Below are 14,220 nucleotides of genomic sequence, written 5' to 3'. Positions count from 1 at the left end.
TAACTGGTTTATATAGTTAAGTAAGATAGTTAGAGTTTATCAATGCTGTTATTTTGCACATACTCTGAATGCACACAAAGGGCTTTTACAAAGAAAAATCACTTCAAATGCAATCTGTTGAGAACTTTTTTGGAGTTAATAAGTAATCTCTTGACTTGTATTCATGCAAAAGTAAGCAGGTCAGCTGGATTACAACACTTCACACCTTATTTTACCGCAATAACAGGCTGCTGGAAGCAGAAACAGCACGATACATGTAATATTATAATAAAGTAAACACAAACCATTACAGAAAGAGGATCCTTCAATAGAGCTAAAAATATAAACACAGTTTTGATATGATGCAAAATGTGCCAAACACTTCCTATGATGCTCATGCAGCAAAACATGCAGTAAAAAAACAGTGTCCTCAGAAACTTTAAAAACAGTATTTATTACATCTTTACCACTACTGTATGAAAAATGAACATGCAGACACAACAGCCTTTTTCTCTATGATGTAAAGTATCACTTAAAAAACAACTGTCCTTGTGAAACCCCAGACATTCACTCCCTTCTAACCAAACGGATTCTGACACACCCTGTAAGCTGCTGATCTCAGTTTTGTCAAACTGTTTCCCCCTTCTTGTAAAGCCTAGCTGTGCACCATCTTTAAAATTCTGACACACGATAATCTGCCGTGGGAAATGAAGTGGACACAGAAACTGAAGAAAAGGAGGCTGTACTACTTTGACACTGTGATTGCAAAACTGTAGAACAGCATTTTGTTTAAATGAAAGAAAGTCTGCATTGTCACCTAAGAGACATGCCCCAATTCTCTCTGCTGCTCAGAAAGTTGGATGTCCCTCCAGGCAAGAATGAGTAAAAATGAGTATGCATATGTGTCATACTTTAAAAGTAGACTGATCCCTGGGAGAAAATTCTCTCCACTAATTTAAAGAGCACATCAAATGTATTTAAGAACAAAACTTAAACCGTATCCCAAAAATCTTACATGTAAATCATGTGATTAGAACACACAAAGGAGATAGCTGGCCAACTTAGAGGTTAATTTGCATTAATAATTAACAAGCTCGGCTTACCTTTCACCTGAACTGCAGGAGCAACAGCATCCAGAGCCCTCTGTTGGAGCCGCCCGTCTCACCTGCAGACATACAAAAATAAGAATAAGGTTTCACTTTAACTCTCACAAACGAACAAAAACGGCCTCTCCCCCTGGTGTCTCTCCTTCCCATGCTCCTCCTGTTCACACCACTGTGCAAAAGCCCCACCCAGTTCAATCCTAGTTACCAAGGGAACTACCAACACCTATTAGTTTTCTCTGACACACAATACCAGTTAATTAGAAATCTATTGTACAAGTGCGTAACATTATAAACAAAAATCTCCTCTATGATAAGACACTGTGAGAAAGATTAAAATGACGCACAAACAAAACAACGCATCATATTAATGGAGTGATAGTACTTTTATTCTAAACACTGATTTATTGTCGTCATGCAGCAGGAATCTGGAAGACACCTAATTCTAAGATTTACAAAAACAGAAGTGTGAATGTATTTAAATGTCAAACCTGAGCCCAGCTAAGAAGGTATCGTCGTCGTTTCTGCTTCTGTGTTTTCACTTAAAATTAGTTTTAGTCTTGCTTGTGAAATTACTTTGGGGTATCTGACAAACTCTATATGAAAACAAACATTCACACAGAGCAATTTGAACAGAACAATGTCCCTATTTACAGCAGTCAAAACATTTCATTTCAACATTTTGAGACCAGTTACAGGTATCCAACCCTGTAGTTTAGAGACACTTATATGACACCATATCTAACTATTGATTTTGGATCAAAGTTTAAAATTGTAGAGGTTTTATGAACCACATGCTAACCACAAAGACATCGACTACCTTGGCAAATGCTTTAGAGGCATAGCGTGCTAATGTTTTAATTCTAAATATCTGCAAATGCTCATTGGTTGATAAAACACTGTTGTGAAGAACATTGACATCAGCACTAAGTAGGTCTGCACGATAGTGTGTGTCCAAATATATTGTTGGCATACACTGTGTAAATGCCTGGCTCTTGTACTAAGTATAATACCCTAAACAAATACATAATCCAAACAGTTCTTTGCAAATTGCAATATTCCACACTTTGACATTTTGAAATGATTGCAAATAGGGGCGCAGCTATTGCAGTTTTCTGGTCAATGCTAAAAGATAACAATTCGAGGCGACAGCTACTGTACATTCAATCCAAAGCAAGTGCTCAGAAGATGCACTCAGCAAAAGTGCAGTAAATTTAATACCAGAAGTACCATTCAGCTAGAAATCGTAATCAGTTCATATTTGCTTAATTGGTTCTGATTTGACATCAGAAAGTCAGTCACCATAAAAACATATTTTTTCCCTTTTTGTAAAATGCTTTAATACCAAATCTCACAATTTTTGATCTAATACCAATAGCTTTTATTCACTTTTTTTTTTTTTTTAAGTTTAAGGAGAATCAGATAAAGATTGGGGACCTATACCTTCATGTATAAATATAGGTAAATAAACAATGAAAACTGGCAAATTTAAAAGAGCTGAGCTGATATTCTTGTATGATACATAAGCAATTCACAACACACATTTTATCCAGAAAGGCACAAATTAACTTTATGGTTCGTTGGGAGGAATGGTTCTCAGAGAAGGTAAAATGTGCTCATAAGTTAACACATTAGCTCCAGATCCCCATAGATAAATGTGACATAAAAAGGTGCTACAAATATAGCTAACGTCTCAAAGTAAAAAAAAAAAAAAAAATCATAAAAAGTAAAAAACAAATGAAAATATACTTAAAGCAAAATGCTAGTGACAAACACCACAGTTAAGCGAGTCAAAGATGTTTGCTACCAGTGTAGTATTGCATCACTTTTGCCGATTGCTCAGTGTGTTGCAATGTGTGCAACAACTTAAAGGATTTAAATTTCTCAGACTTTTAAAAAGGTTAATTTTCTTTTCAAGTAAGGAATTTTGGTATTTTATAATCAAGAGAGAAACCAGGGGTACAGCAGGCTCTTATAACGACACACTGCAGAACACTTGAGACCCAACCTTAACATTTTTATCAGAAAACAAAAAAAAAAATTGCAAACTAAATCTCCAAACATTACCTCATCCTTGAGTCACATGATAGTGAACTTCAGAAATCAAGAACAATCATAAATTTCCACTTCAATATAACCTGGCATTGATCACGGCAGAAAGCCAAGACTGACTCACATGAGGCAGTCCAAGCTTGGGTAATAATCAACTGGAAAATCAACAGCTGTAAAATGGACAGGGAACTTATGGCGGAACTTCCCAATCTGTGCCTTACATTCCATCTCTGAGCAAAAGAGGAAGCAATAACAGCGAGGCATGTGTAGCCCCAATACTAAGTGAAATGACAAAAAAAAAAAACATGGCAGGCCTTGTGGAACAAACACAACACAGAGAAGTGGAGATGAGATGGAGAAAAACAGCATAATGCAAGAGCAAAATATATTGAGCAAGTATCTCAAAGTAAACATAAACTCAAAATTGTTTTTTTCCTTAAGAATGGAAAAAAAATATGCATGTATAAAGTACGCAAACTAGAAGTAGGGAAACCATGACCCAGAAAGTGACAGGGTTTAGGTGGAAGGCTGCCATAGCTACAGAAGCACTAACACTCTTCAAGCTGTCCTACATTTCCTCAATCACACCAGATGTTTTAGCATCTTCTCAAGAGATGGATTTACCATACAAAGTCATCATCTTGCCACACAGAAATTAAGCTCTGCTCTTTTCTTAAACTGTTCTACTTTCTACTCATTGTAATATATTAGTCCAACTTCTTCTCATGGGCTTCATAAAACAAAAATTAACCCCAAAAGCCCCAAATGTTGAAAACCATGAAACACTGTTGCATTCATTTTGTATACACAACACTCTACATGCTCTTATTCAAGCATACAAGTAAGCAACATTTGCATAAAGGCACTGCCAGTTCGCCAGCTCTCACAATAGAAAGTTAAGAGCGATGGTGGCAGTGGGAGGTGGGGGTCAAAGCCAAATCCTGTCCAGAAATTTATTATCTGGTGACTTGGACATGATACCACAAAACAATCAACATGATGAACGAAAACTCTGAGTTAAATGTGGGTGCCTGGAATAAGAATTACCATATAGAAAGCTTGATAAAAAAAACAATAATAATAATAATATTTTACATTTTCCTTAACTTCACTTAGTGGGCATGTGTTTTCCTCCACACCTTGATGCATCCAAAAGAGATGGAAAAGGGAGGAAGGTTGGTTAGTTGCAGGTCGGAATCTTTGCACTACAGCATGAGAACTGTGGTTGCATAGAAAGACTTTGGTTAGTAGCAAGACCTTTTGAAGTCAGCAGGCATGTGCTGTTTGTGGCTGAGGGTGAAAACAAGAGTCCCCGGTGGCAGCAAACACCCATGAGCCTCTAGAGTCCCACCAATGAAATACAAGGGGGAGGTTCAGAGCCACGAGACCAAACAGCCGTCTACTTCTACGTGGACAAACTGGTTATGCCGTTTGTAGTCCTACATTAGAATTGTGAAGACAAATACTGTGTGTGTGTTTGTGTTCCAGCAAAAAGCAAATTGGCTATCATAAATGCTAGGGGAAGTCCCCAGTTCACACTCACTGTCAAAGTTGGCACTGTGACCACCACCCTTTGCAGAATAAAGGACCGTATTTCCGGCATGACCTCAGGTTGATTTCAGCCCCGCCACCTCCATCCTCGCATTAATCACACAGAGACGACAAGAATTCCTGAAGGTTTCTTGTGAAAAGGGCCTGTTAAAGTAAATATGGACAGCCACACAAGAACTTAAAGGGTTTTTATTCATGCTTTTCTGCATTATGCTTTGCCGGTTTCCATTTGAAACCATTGTAACATATAAAGGTTTATAGCCTTTCACTTTTGTAGATGCAAGCTGGGCGTTGGATCGCTCAAAGAACAATTTTGGCAGGGGTATCCCATTTAAACTGCAGTCAGATGATGATCCCATGCTGTGGAAAACAGCCAGATTCTGAAACCAAAGGACAATCTCAGAGGATTTGCTGTCTCTGAATTGCTTGACATTGGACAGTTAAAGTTTGGAGTCACAAGTTTCCATTTAGTGGAACATAAAAGTGTCACTCTTCCCACCTGAATAAATATTTGATTAGCTTTATATAGCCTATAATCTCAAAATTTCCGCCCCGATAGAATTAATTTCCTAAAGCAGCAAAGCCGCAAAAAATAAATAAGTGGGTGGAAGGTCGGCGGCTAATGAAATGTCATTATTTGAAAAAAAAAAAAAATCCACAGCCAGAAACCAAAAATTAGGGTTAATCTGGTTCTGAACACAGCAGCACGATGACCCTCCAAGAGAGGGTTTAAAAGGCTGATGACGTAAATCTCCTGGCAGCCCTCATTTCATAATAAATCTGAGTTAAAGCAAGAAAAGAAATTCCTGAAACAACCTTGCTGTAATCTCAACACAGATGCTGCATGTTATCGCATGAAATAGCATGAGATACTTTTTACAGGTTGTTCGCAAAGGGCTGGACAATAATATGAATTTAACAAAAAACAGCAAAGTAACTGGTATATATGCACAAATCTGAAATAGATTATTTTCACAAATATATAACTGTAGACAATTCACATAGCTTAATGCTGCATGAAGAAAATAGACGGAAACTTTACAAAATTAGTCCACAATGTAAACAAGAAAATTATTATTAAAGTTATTTAATAGGTAGATGAGCTTGAGCAAAAATAAAATAAACTTTCACATTATTTAGAAAAAAAGTCAACTACTTATATCTTAATATAAAAAGAGAAGCAACAATTACTCATTTATTGTTATTTGATTTAGATACCTAAAACAGACATGTTTCTTTTTGTTTTTTCGATAAAGTGAGATATTTTGAGACATAAGTTGTTTCACCCACAAAGACCTCACTACAGCTGTAAGGTAATGCAGAACAAAAAAAGAAAAATCTGCAGAGGAGGGAAATCTTGGCCCACTAAAGAGCATTTGCTGCCCTGAAGTAGCAAGACAGTTTCTGTATGGAAGGTTTTAGTCTAGATTCCCCGGCTAGATGTCGGGGAAAGCATTTCCATCTCAGGGGAGCTGAAGAGGCGCAGATCCACTTATATAACCAGAAGTAGTACTTTTTCGCTGAAAAGAGCGGTTACTCTGAAACAGTTTGAAGGCTATATTTCCTATAGAAACCCCTATAAAGTTTTTTTTTTCTTTTTTTTTTGTTAAAGAATAAATGTTCTTTTTTCAGTATTCATGCAGGCTTTTTTGTGAAATCATTAGAGAAATTCTTTAGAGTAAAGTAAAAGTAGAGGTCTAACGACATGGGTACATTTGCAACAAGCTGGGAATTATTGGCTTTAACCCCTCGAAAACCAGGACAGCCCCACTCTTAAATGAAAATCCGATCAGCAGCTAGTGGCTAAATGCACGATACCTGCAATAAAAGAGCGGGATTTAATACATATAGGCATCATCCGCCCACAGGAAGTTTCTCAAACAAGCTCTTCAAACTCTCCGCTCCCTTCCTGTCTCTAATTCATTCACAACAACACTCTCTCGTTTTGTCATTCACAGCAGAGCAAAGCCACAGTTCTACTTGATAGGCTTAAGGCCCAACACCATTATATATCCCCACCTGATTAGGACGAGGCAGACAATCACATGACACAACCAGACATTAGGTGTCCACAGATAAGCAAAGCTTGGGCCAAGTAGTAAAATCTAATAGATGTTTAATGATCTGGTTATTGAACATCTACGCTATCTGAAGACTCATTACAACTGATACTATTTAAGGCAGCACAGGCTCACAGGAATCTGATATGCAAATTCTAACAGAGTATGTTGTCAATGATTTAATGGCCCACTTCCATTTTGTCACACAATATTTATGACCTTGAAATGCTTTCCGCTGCCATCTCGGATATCGACAGCCTGACATTGCAGATATAAACAAACTCATGGCTGATGCTAGTCTAAAGCAGAGAGAAAATAAAGGGTATGAATCCTTTACTGTCTGAAACAGATTGCACAAATGCAGAACTTTGGACACAAAGAGAAAATCTTCATATAACCTGTTTTTTTGTTTTTTTTCCCAGTCTGCAGCAATTTTCCAAGTACCATCCAGGTGCTCACTTCCAGCACTTTTAGTAATCATTTCCTCCTGCAACAATACCTCCCTCCCATACCCTAACCCATTTTTTTTTGGTAATTTAATTGGAGTAACAAATTCCAACACTGTTATTTTAATTTTGATACTTATACTAAATGCTGATCACATTTATTAGAGGTTTTCGAGAGTTAAGTATAAAGCGCTCTCTCTTTTTGCTAGTCTGCAGTTTATAGAGTGACATAAGTAAGAAAAAAAAGTTATCTGGTGAATTAGTGACAATGAAAGTTAGCACATTAAACAGATTTACCCTGATGAAGGGGTTCCTGTAGTTTATATAACAAGGCTGTCTGCGTTTTTGAAACAGAAAAACAAAACAAAAAATAAATCAAAAAAGTCAAATTTATCTTTCCTGAAATTAGAGAACTTTGTCTGGCTTCTTTCAGCCAGCTCACAGACATTATTCAATATGGAAAAGGCAGCTCTGAGCTCCCAAATGCTTCGTGCAGCCAGATTAAAAATCTGATTACATAATTTTTTTTTCCCTGTGTTATCTCATTAAAAACAGAATATTAGCTCTTCTGTCTTAATTTGCACAGGGAATGAGGAGAAATTATTACGGTGAAGATTGCACCCAATGTTGGTGTATTTGTTTCTACTTAAGTTGTCTTACCACTTTAGAGCTTCTGAAATCATCTCAGACCACCATGAAAATGAATTTATTCACTCGAAATGTAAACTCCACTGGCCTGTTCCTCATCATTTCCCTGGTCTTCATGTGATGCTCAAGTAGTTTTAGGTTTTAAATTTCAAAAACTACCTGCCAAGTAGCTTTTTGTGATACAAATTGAGAAAGGTATGTGAAGAGACACTTTGCTGTCATTTCTGACAGTGACCTTCTTCTGAGACACTGATGCTCAGGACAGCTGGGCTTGTGATGCTGCCCCCACAGGAGACATGTGGGTAACGTGCCACATCAAGGTCAAGCGCCTTTGCATTTTTTGCTTCATTTATTGAGGGCATCGCCTGCACTCATGTATACAATTATAATCGAGACGCAACGACCAGGCTTTTTCTGGTTTAATTTCTTGTTCTTGTTTGTTCTTCTGGCTTGGTAGGTTCATTTTAGATGTAACCTGTTAATCTGAATGCACTTTCATTCTGATTTTTTTTTAAGGAAAACATAACAGAAACGACAAAAAAATGTGCTGTAGGTTCTTTGATAGGGGTGGCAGTCTTAAATCCAACATGTCCCTAAGCTTTACCGGATGAATATGCAACTCAAAAAGGCATGCTACTAAATTAATTCAAAATATTGGAATTTTTCAATACCTGAATAACTGATTGTCAGTGATAGGGACTAACACCTTATTTTTCAAGGATAGAGAGTAAAAACTCCACTAAGATAAGAGGAGGATTGCAATTTGCAGTTAACAAATAAACCTCATGGCTATAAAAATCCTGGCACTTCTGCATTGACGTTTCATTTACTCTGGAGCGTTACATAAGCCAGTACAAAATCTCCCAACGTGGTTGTTTATTCTAGAAACAAAACGCCACTATGAATTATTGTCCAGCTAATTGCATGATCACAATCATAATAAAGAGCTTCATGCTGAAGACAGGGAAGCACAGACGCCTACTGGTGTTGATCAACATATGGAAACAGCAAAAGTGAAAATATGTCAACGGCAGTCGGTTTGCTGGTACTTTAAATGTCTACAAATCTCATTTCAATCATCTACATTTTCCGCTGAGCGCTAAAGCAACATGACGGGAAATTCAAGCCACTACAAGGATTTACCGAGAGAATTTTGGCAATACAGACCAAAAGGAGGCAGATTGAAAGTAAACAAAACAAGTATGGTTATTTCGGTGATGAGGGCTCGGCCATACGGGTTGTTACAGTAAACAGAGGAACATTATCGCGCTTCGCTCGGTCATGTTTACGAATTCTGCTTGCTGCACCTACAGTAGATGGTAACAGTAAAGTAAAGCGGAATACACATAAAGAGAAATTAAGCAAATTACCCTTGCTTTCTAGCAATCGTGTGCACAAGCTTGACTCCCTGTTATGCAAAGACGGTGACAGCAAGAGAAGCTGCAGCCGCATGGGGCACGGTTTGCTCCGCTAATGTGGAGGTGAGGGTTAAGTTTGGGGAGAAAGCTTCTAACGTTAGCCCCCCTGACCACTTAATCAGGCAGCCAAATACACTGTGATGTTACAGAAAAAAATACAGGGAAATACAACGAGTCCATGATGTCTGAAAATACCGACAAGCCCTCCCCGTTCCCTGTAACGGACACAAGAGCTGCCATGGCTAGCTACAAGTTAGCACATAAAAACCTACGTTAGTTGAATAATTCGGAGTCACTAAAAATAGTTATCCTTCTCGTTTTGCTGCCGTTGCGTAGCAGAGAAGAGACAAACTTGCCGTTTTCCCGGGTAAGGCAGCACTCATACAGTTTCACAGATCCATTCCCAGTCAAGTGTCATAGCAGGGCGATGTGGAACCAGCTGGGTGGTGGGGGACGCACGGACGGTTGGAGTCAGCCGGAGAACTTGCTCCGTTTCAACATGGAGAGCGCAGAACGGGCTCTACGTTCTAGTTGCTGCGGTTGCCCTGGCTGCTGCCACGCAATGAGCTCTGGCGACACCTGTGGTCACAAATAGGTACTACATATACTGCAAGGGCCCTACAATGCCATCCGAACGGTCTTTCCGTCACGTTACAACCACATACAACCATACAAGGTACATAAATTGTACCTTTATGAACAAAGGCACAATTTGTTCATAAAATTGTACCTTTTATGAACAAAAAGGCACAATTATGAGAGAGAAAATAAAGATACATTCGGAAAAATGGCACATTTGTATTCAGCTAAGTCTTTTGGGTTATGTTTCTACAAGCTATGCACATTAAGACACTGAAATAGCTTGCAAAATAGCTCAGTATCAGTCAGACTGAGAGCAGGCAACAGCAATTTTTAATTAATGGTTAAAAATTCTTGAGAGTTACTTTTGAAGTTTGATTGAGATTGTAACACATAAATAGTATATTTTGATCCAAACCATTTTTGTTGTAATTGTGGCTGTATGTCCTGGTGAAAGGCAAATTATTAAAGTCATTTGCATCCTCTTTCAGGACTTGCCCTGTATTTAGCTCCATTCATCTTTCAGTCAAATCTTACCAGTTTGTTTGAATGTGTAGAAAGTACACATACACACACACACACACGCACACACACACACACACACACACACACACACACACACACACACACACACACACACACACACACACACACACTCACCCGCACCAAACAAAATTATCCTGTCTATAGATTTTCCGGTAACACTTTATTTGAAGGGGGTGAATAAGACTGTCATGACACCGTCATAAACGTGAAATAACACCTGTCATGAACATAAATAAGCCTTCATGAATATTTATGACTGTTGTCATAAAGCGTCATTCGGTAAATTATGACACTTTTAATACAAAGTTGACATTATTCAAAATGTCTTTGTTATGACAACTTGACATTAACCAAGAAATTATTACATTTTAAACTTTGCCTTTAATAACATAAAGTTACCTAATTTTTAAAGTGGAATAATACTTTTATAACAAATTTATACCAGTAATGCTTTATTGGTTAATGTCAAGTTGTCATAACAAAGACATTTTGAATATTCACCCCCCTTCAAATAAAGTGTTACAGATTTTCCCACTTTAGCAATGGAGTTCTTCATTATTATTTTTTTCTTTTTAACAATTTGTTACAACTGCAGGCCAAGCGAAAGGCAGGGTTTTCGTTTTTTTTGACAATGTGCTGTTAAGTGAAATAAAAGTACTGGTTTATTTTATAGACTGATTTTGATTGCAATCCCAATTGAATATCTGTACTCTTAGTATGGTAATCTCACCAGCCTAAATTGTATTTCTTTTACTTGAAAACCATAGAACAGAAAAACAGAAAGTCATCCAAATGTCAAATCTATTTTTAAGTCCAACTTGTGAATGTGAGAGACATCAAACAAGCCTGACGTGGTGAAGTGAGGGAGATCAATGGGGAAAACGGGGAGGGGCTCCTGGAAGCCCTGCATTCTGGTAGAATGTTATGTTACCACCACCTAGATACCTCAAAGTAGTTAAATATAAAGTACACAAGAGCTACAGGTCTTTGCTTGTTCAGGGCTGCGAATGTTTCAGGTCTCTGTGAAATGCTGTTTGCTCCGAGAGAAAAGAATCAGGAGGTCAGTGTTTGTGTCTGCATCGGGTGCAGATACCTACCTGAAACCTAAAATCTTATTTTTGCAGAGATGTGCAGAACCATCCTCCCTTGCAAGGGGAATAACTTTGCTCATATATCTTTAATTATGATCAATTACATTCAAAATATAGAGAAATGTAGAAATATATAGTGCAGAAATCACTTGATTTATTAGTTGGTTGCAAAAATGATAGCCATAAAAATATCTTAAGTTCTGAGATTATTGTGGAGCATTGTACAATCAATCACCCAAAAAAGAAAGGAGTGTAGCACAACTGAAAATTTACCAACACGTGGCAACACACCTGAACTGACAAAGAGAACATTTATCAGGTAGCAGCTGAGACGCCTGTGGTAACTCTGGAGGAGATGCTTAGGTGGGGGAATATGTTGACAGGGTAAATATTAAATGTGCACTGCATAAATGTAACATTTTTGGATGAATTGAATTTTTTTTTATCAAACACATTTGAAAACTTTCCAATTTTCCATCCACTATGCGTAACTTTGTGACACCAAGATAAAAACAAAATTCATTAATTGTAGTGATTGAATCTAATAAATGTTCAATAATTGTGATAATTTATGCAATAAACATTAATAATTAATAAACATTAGTTTTTAAAAATGAAATATGTAGAAAAATCAACACCAAAACACATTTTTAGCAGGACAGTTTAGCTTTATTGGCATTGAAGCAAAAAGATTCTAATAAGGAGTAGATTGTTGCCACAATGTTGCAACATCTTTAATCCCATTTAATTTTACATATTTAAGAAAAACATATCTTCAGCTCATTTTACATAGTTGCGTTGAACCAGCAAGCATCTCATAAAGCATTTTAAAATATCCTAAAAAAATTACTATTTCATGTTCCTATTTCTCATTAAAACATAAGTGCTATAAATCAAACTATGAAGAAAAAGACAAAAAAAAATAAACGTACCAAGCTAATGGAAAATTCTGCTGTTTGGAAGATTGACAAAAATATGTACATTTTTGCTTCTCCAGTGACTTTTATTACAAAGGAAGTGACTATAGCTGGATAAGAGATGTCACAGGAAGTGAAATAACATGTTTTTTTTCCTTAAAGAATGTACAGCATAGGAAAGAGCAAAGAAGACAATTGAAATAATGTCTTAATTAATAATACAAACTGGTGCATTACATATATTTTAACACAAATACAGCCAGTAAAATGCTCTTCTTGAAAGGAGTTCCTGAGATGAAGTGAGGAATAAGATAGATATTCCATTTCAAGAACCACTGGCCAGAATTTAACATAAATTACTTGAAAAGAAACACATCTAATGTTTAAAGTGGACAGTGTGGGACAAATGCATAAATGCATCCAGTGCATTCGTCACATTGCAGTGCATATAAATAATAATGAAAAAGAGACCAAAACAAATAAACTCCTTCATTAAATCACATTGCACAGTTCATATTGGCTTACAGTTTGTCAGGCAAGGAGAGAATAACTTAAAGTTCCTTTAAAATATCACATGATCCCTGTTTAATAACTAGGAAAAAAAGACAAGTGTGCCCTCTACTGGTGTAAACGCATGAATGCTGTTTTTAAGGCACATACCACTAGCTTTTGTTTTGTACAGTTCGATTTAAAAGTGTATTTAAAAATACCAAAACAGTATACAATAAAACTACCTGAGCAAAAATAAAAATCAGTGAGTCATATACAGTAGAAAGCAACTTTATAATAAGTGTGCAGTGCAAAGAATATGCAGGTATGAGAATTTAAGGCAGAAGCATAAAAAAATGCCGTTTCCTCTATTTTTTTTAAACAAATAAATATAAAAAAGAGGATTAAACCCTTAAAGGTTGATGTTTCTAACAAACGTATTCCCTTTAAACTTGTTTGCTCAGTTATTTCTCACCCAAAAAGAGAGGGAGAGATGTAAAGAAATGAAAAAGCAGACTAATATCTCCTTTTGGGTTCTACGTTTTCATAAATTGAGATGGCAGCTGTGTTCTGGTAGATTAGATCCACATTGTTCCCTGTTCTCGCCCGGATGATGTCCAAGGCACACTGGTTTAGGAAGACATACTGGTCCTGCAGCAATAAAACAAAAATAAAAATCAGAAAGTGTTTGTGATGTGAAACGCTGTAAAATAAAACCCCAAAAAACAGAGCAGAGTAGATGTGTGGTCTTCCTACCTCCGTCTGCACCATGAGGGGCCTGTGCATTCGCAGATCATGAACAATGCCGTACACATCTACAATGTTTTCCCTTTCGATCTGGAAGATCAAGCGATCAATGGCTATGAAGGTGCCTGTGCGCCCGACTCCAGCACTGAGCGCAAATATCAAAAAGAGACAGGCGGAAAATGACAGGAGACGACAGGTTATTTTGTACACTTCCAACCAAATGAAAACATTTGTAAAGCTGTCGGGGTGTTGTGTCCAACCTGCAGTGAACCACTGTGGGGGAGTTTCTGGAATACTGGTTCATGTGCTCTCTGACCAGATGTCTGAAGCTGATCAGAAGCTCTGTGGTTTCTGGAACGCCGTGATCCGGCCAGGCTGTGAAATGGAAGTGGCGGACTGAGCGGACTTCTGTTGTTTTCACCTGAGGTAGAAAGAGGTCAGCGATGAAGAGGCAAGTTACAGGAAGATGAATAATCAAGACAGGGCACATCAAAAACCCTTGACTCAGAACTCAGAATGACAAATCGTCTGCAAAGCACACTTTATGCATGCTTTTTGTTGCATAGTGTTAGTAAAACAACCATGTAATTACTG

The 14,220-nt window shown here is 37.3% G+C and overlaps 2 protein-coding genes across 2 annotated transcripts in view; both read right to left on the bottom strand.

Annotated features, from left to right (window-relative positions):
* The window catches only part of osbpl5 (oxysterol binding protein-like 5), a 43,757-nt gene extending 33,967 nt beyond the window's left edge, over window positions 1–9,790 (bottom strand). Inside the window, exons 1-2 of the mRNA XM_017305456.2 lie at window positions 9,614–9,790; window positions 1,083–1,144 (exon numbers count right to left, since the gene is read on the bottom strand). The gene's annotated coding sequence lies outside the window, so the exon portion shown is untranslated. The remainder of the gene's footprint in view (window positions 1–1,082; window positions 1,145–9,613) is intronic.
* Window positions 9,791–12,892: 3,102 nt separating this feature from the next.
* ptprjb.2 (protein tyrosine phosphatase receptor type Jb, tandem duplicate 2) overlaps window positions 12,893–14,220 on the bottom strand; it is a 50,671-nt gene continuing 49,343 nt past the window's right edge. Inside the window, exons 38-40 of the mRNA XM_081608047.1 lie at window positions 13,887–14,047; window positions 13,636–13,771; window positions 12,893–13,530 (exon numbers count right to left, since the gene is read on the bottom strand). Of these exons, the coding sequence (XP_081464173.1) occupies window positions 13,396–13,530; window positions 13,636–13,771; window positions 13,887–14,047 (432 nt within the window). The 3' untranslated portion in view covers window positions 12,893–13,395. The remainder of the gene's footprint in view (window positions 13,531–13,635; window positions 13,772–13,886; window positions 14,048–14,220) is intronic.

The sequence above is a fragment of the Poecilia reticulata genome, chromosome 6 (assembly GCF_904066995.2).
Source record: "Poecilia reticulata chromosome 6, P_reticulata-male-v2, whole genome shotgun sequence".
NCBI classification, from domain to species: domain Eukaryota; kingdom Metazoa; phylum Chordata; class Actinopteri; order Cyprinodontiformes; family Poeciliidae; genus Poecilia; species Poecilia reticulata.
The sequence above is the reverse complement of the archived record's forward strand: the minus strand, read 5'-3'. Positions and strand labels throughout refer to the sequence as shown.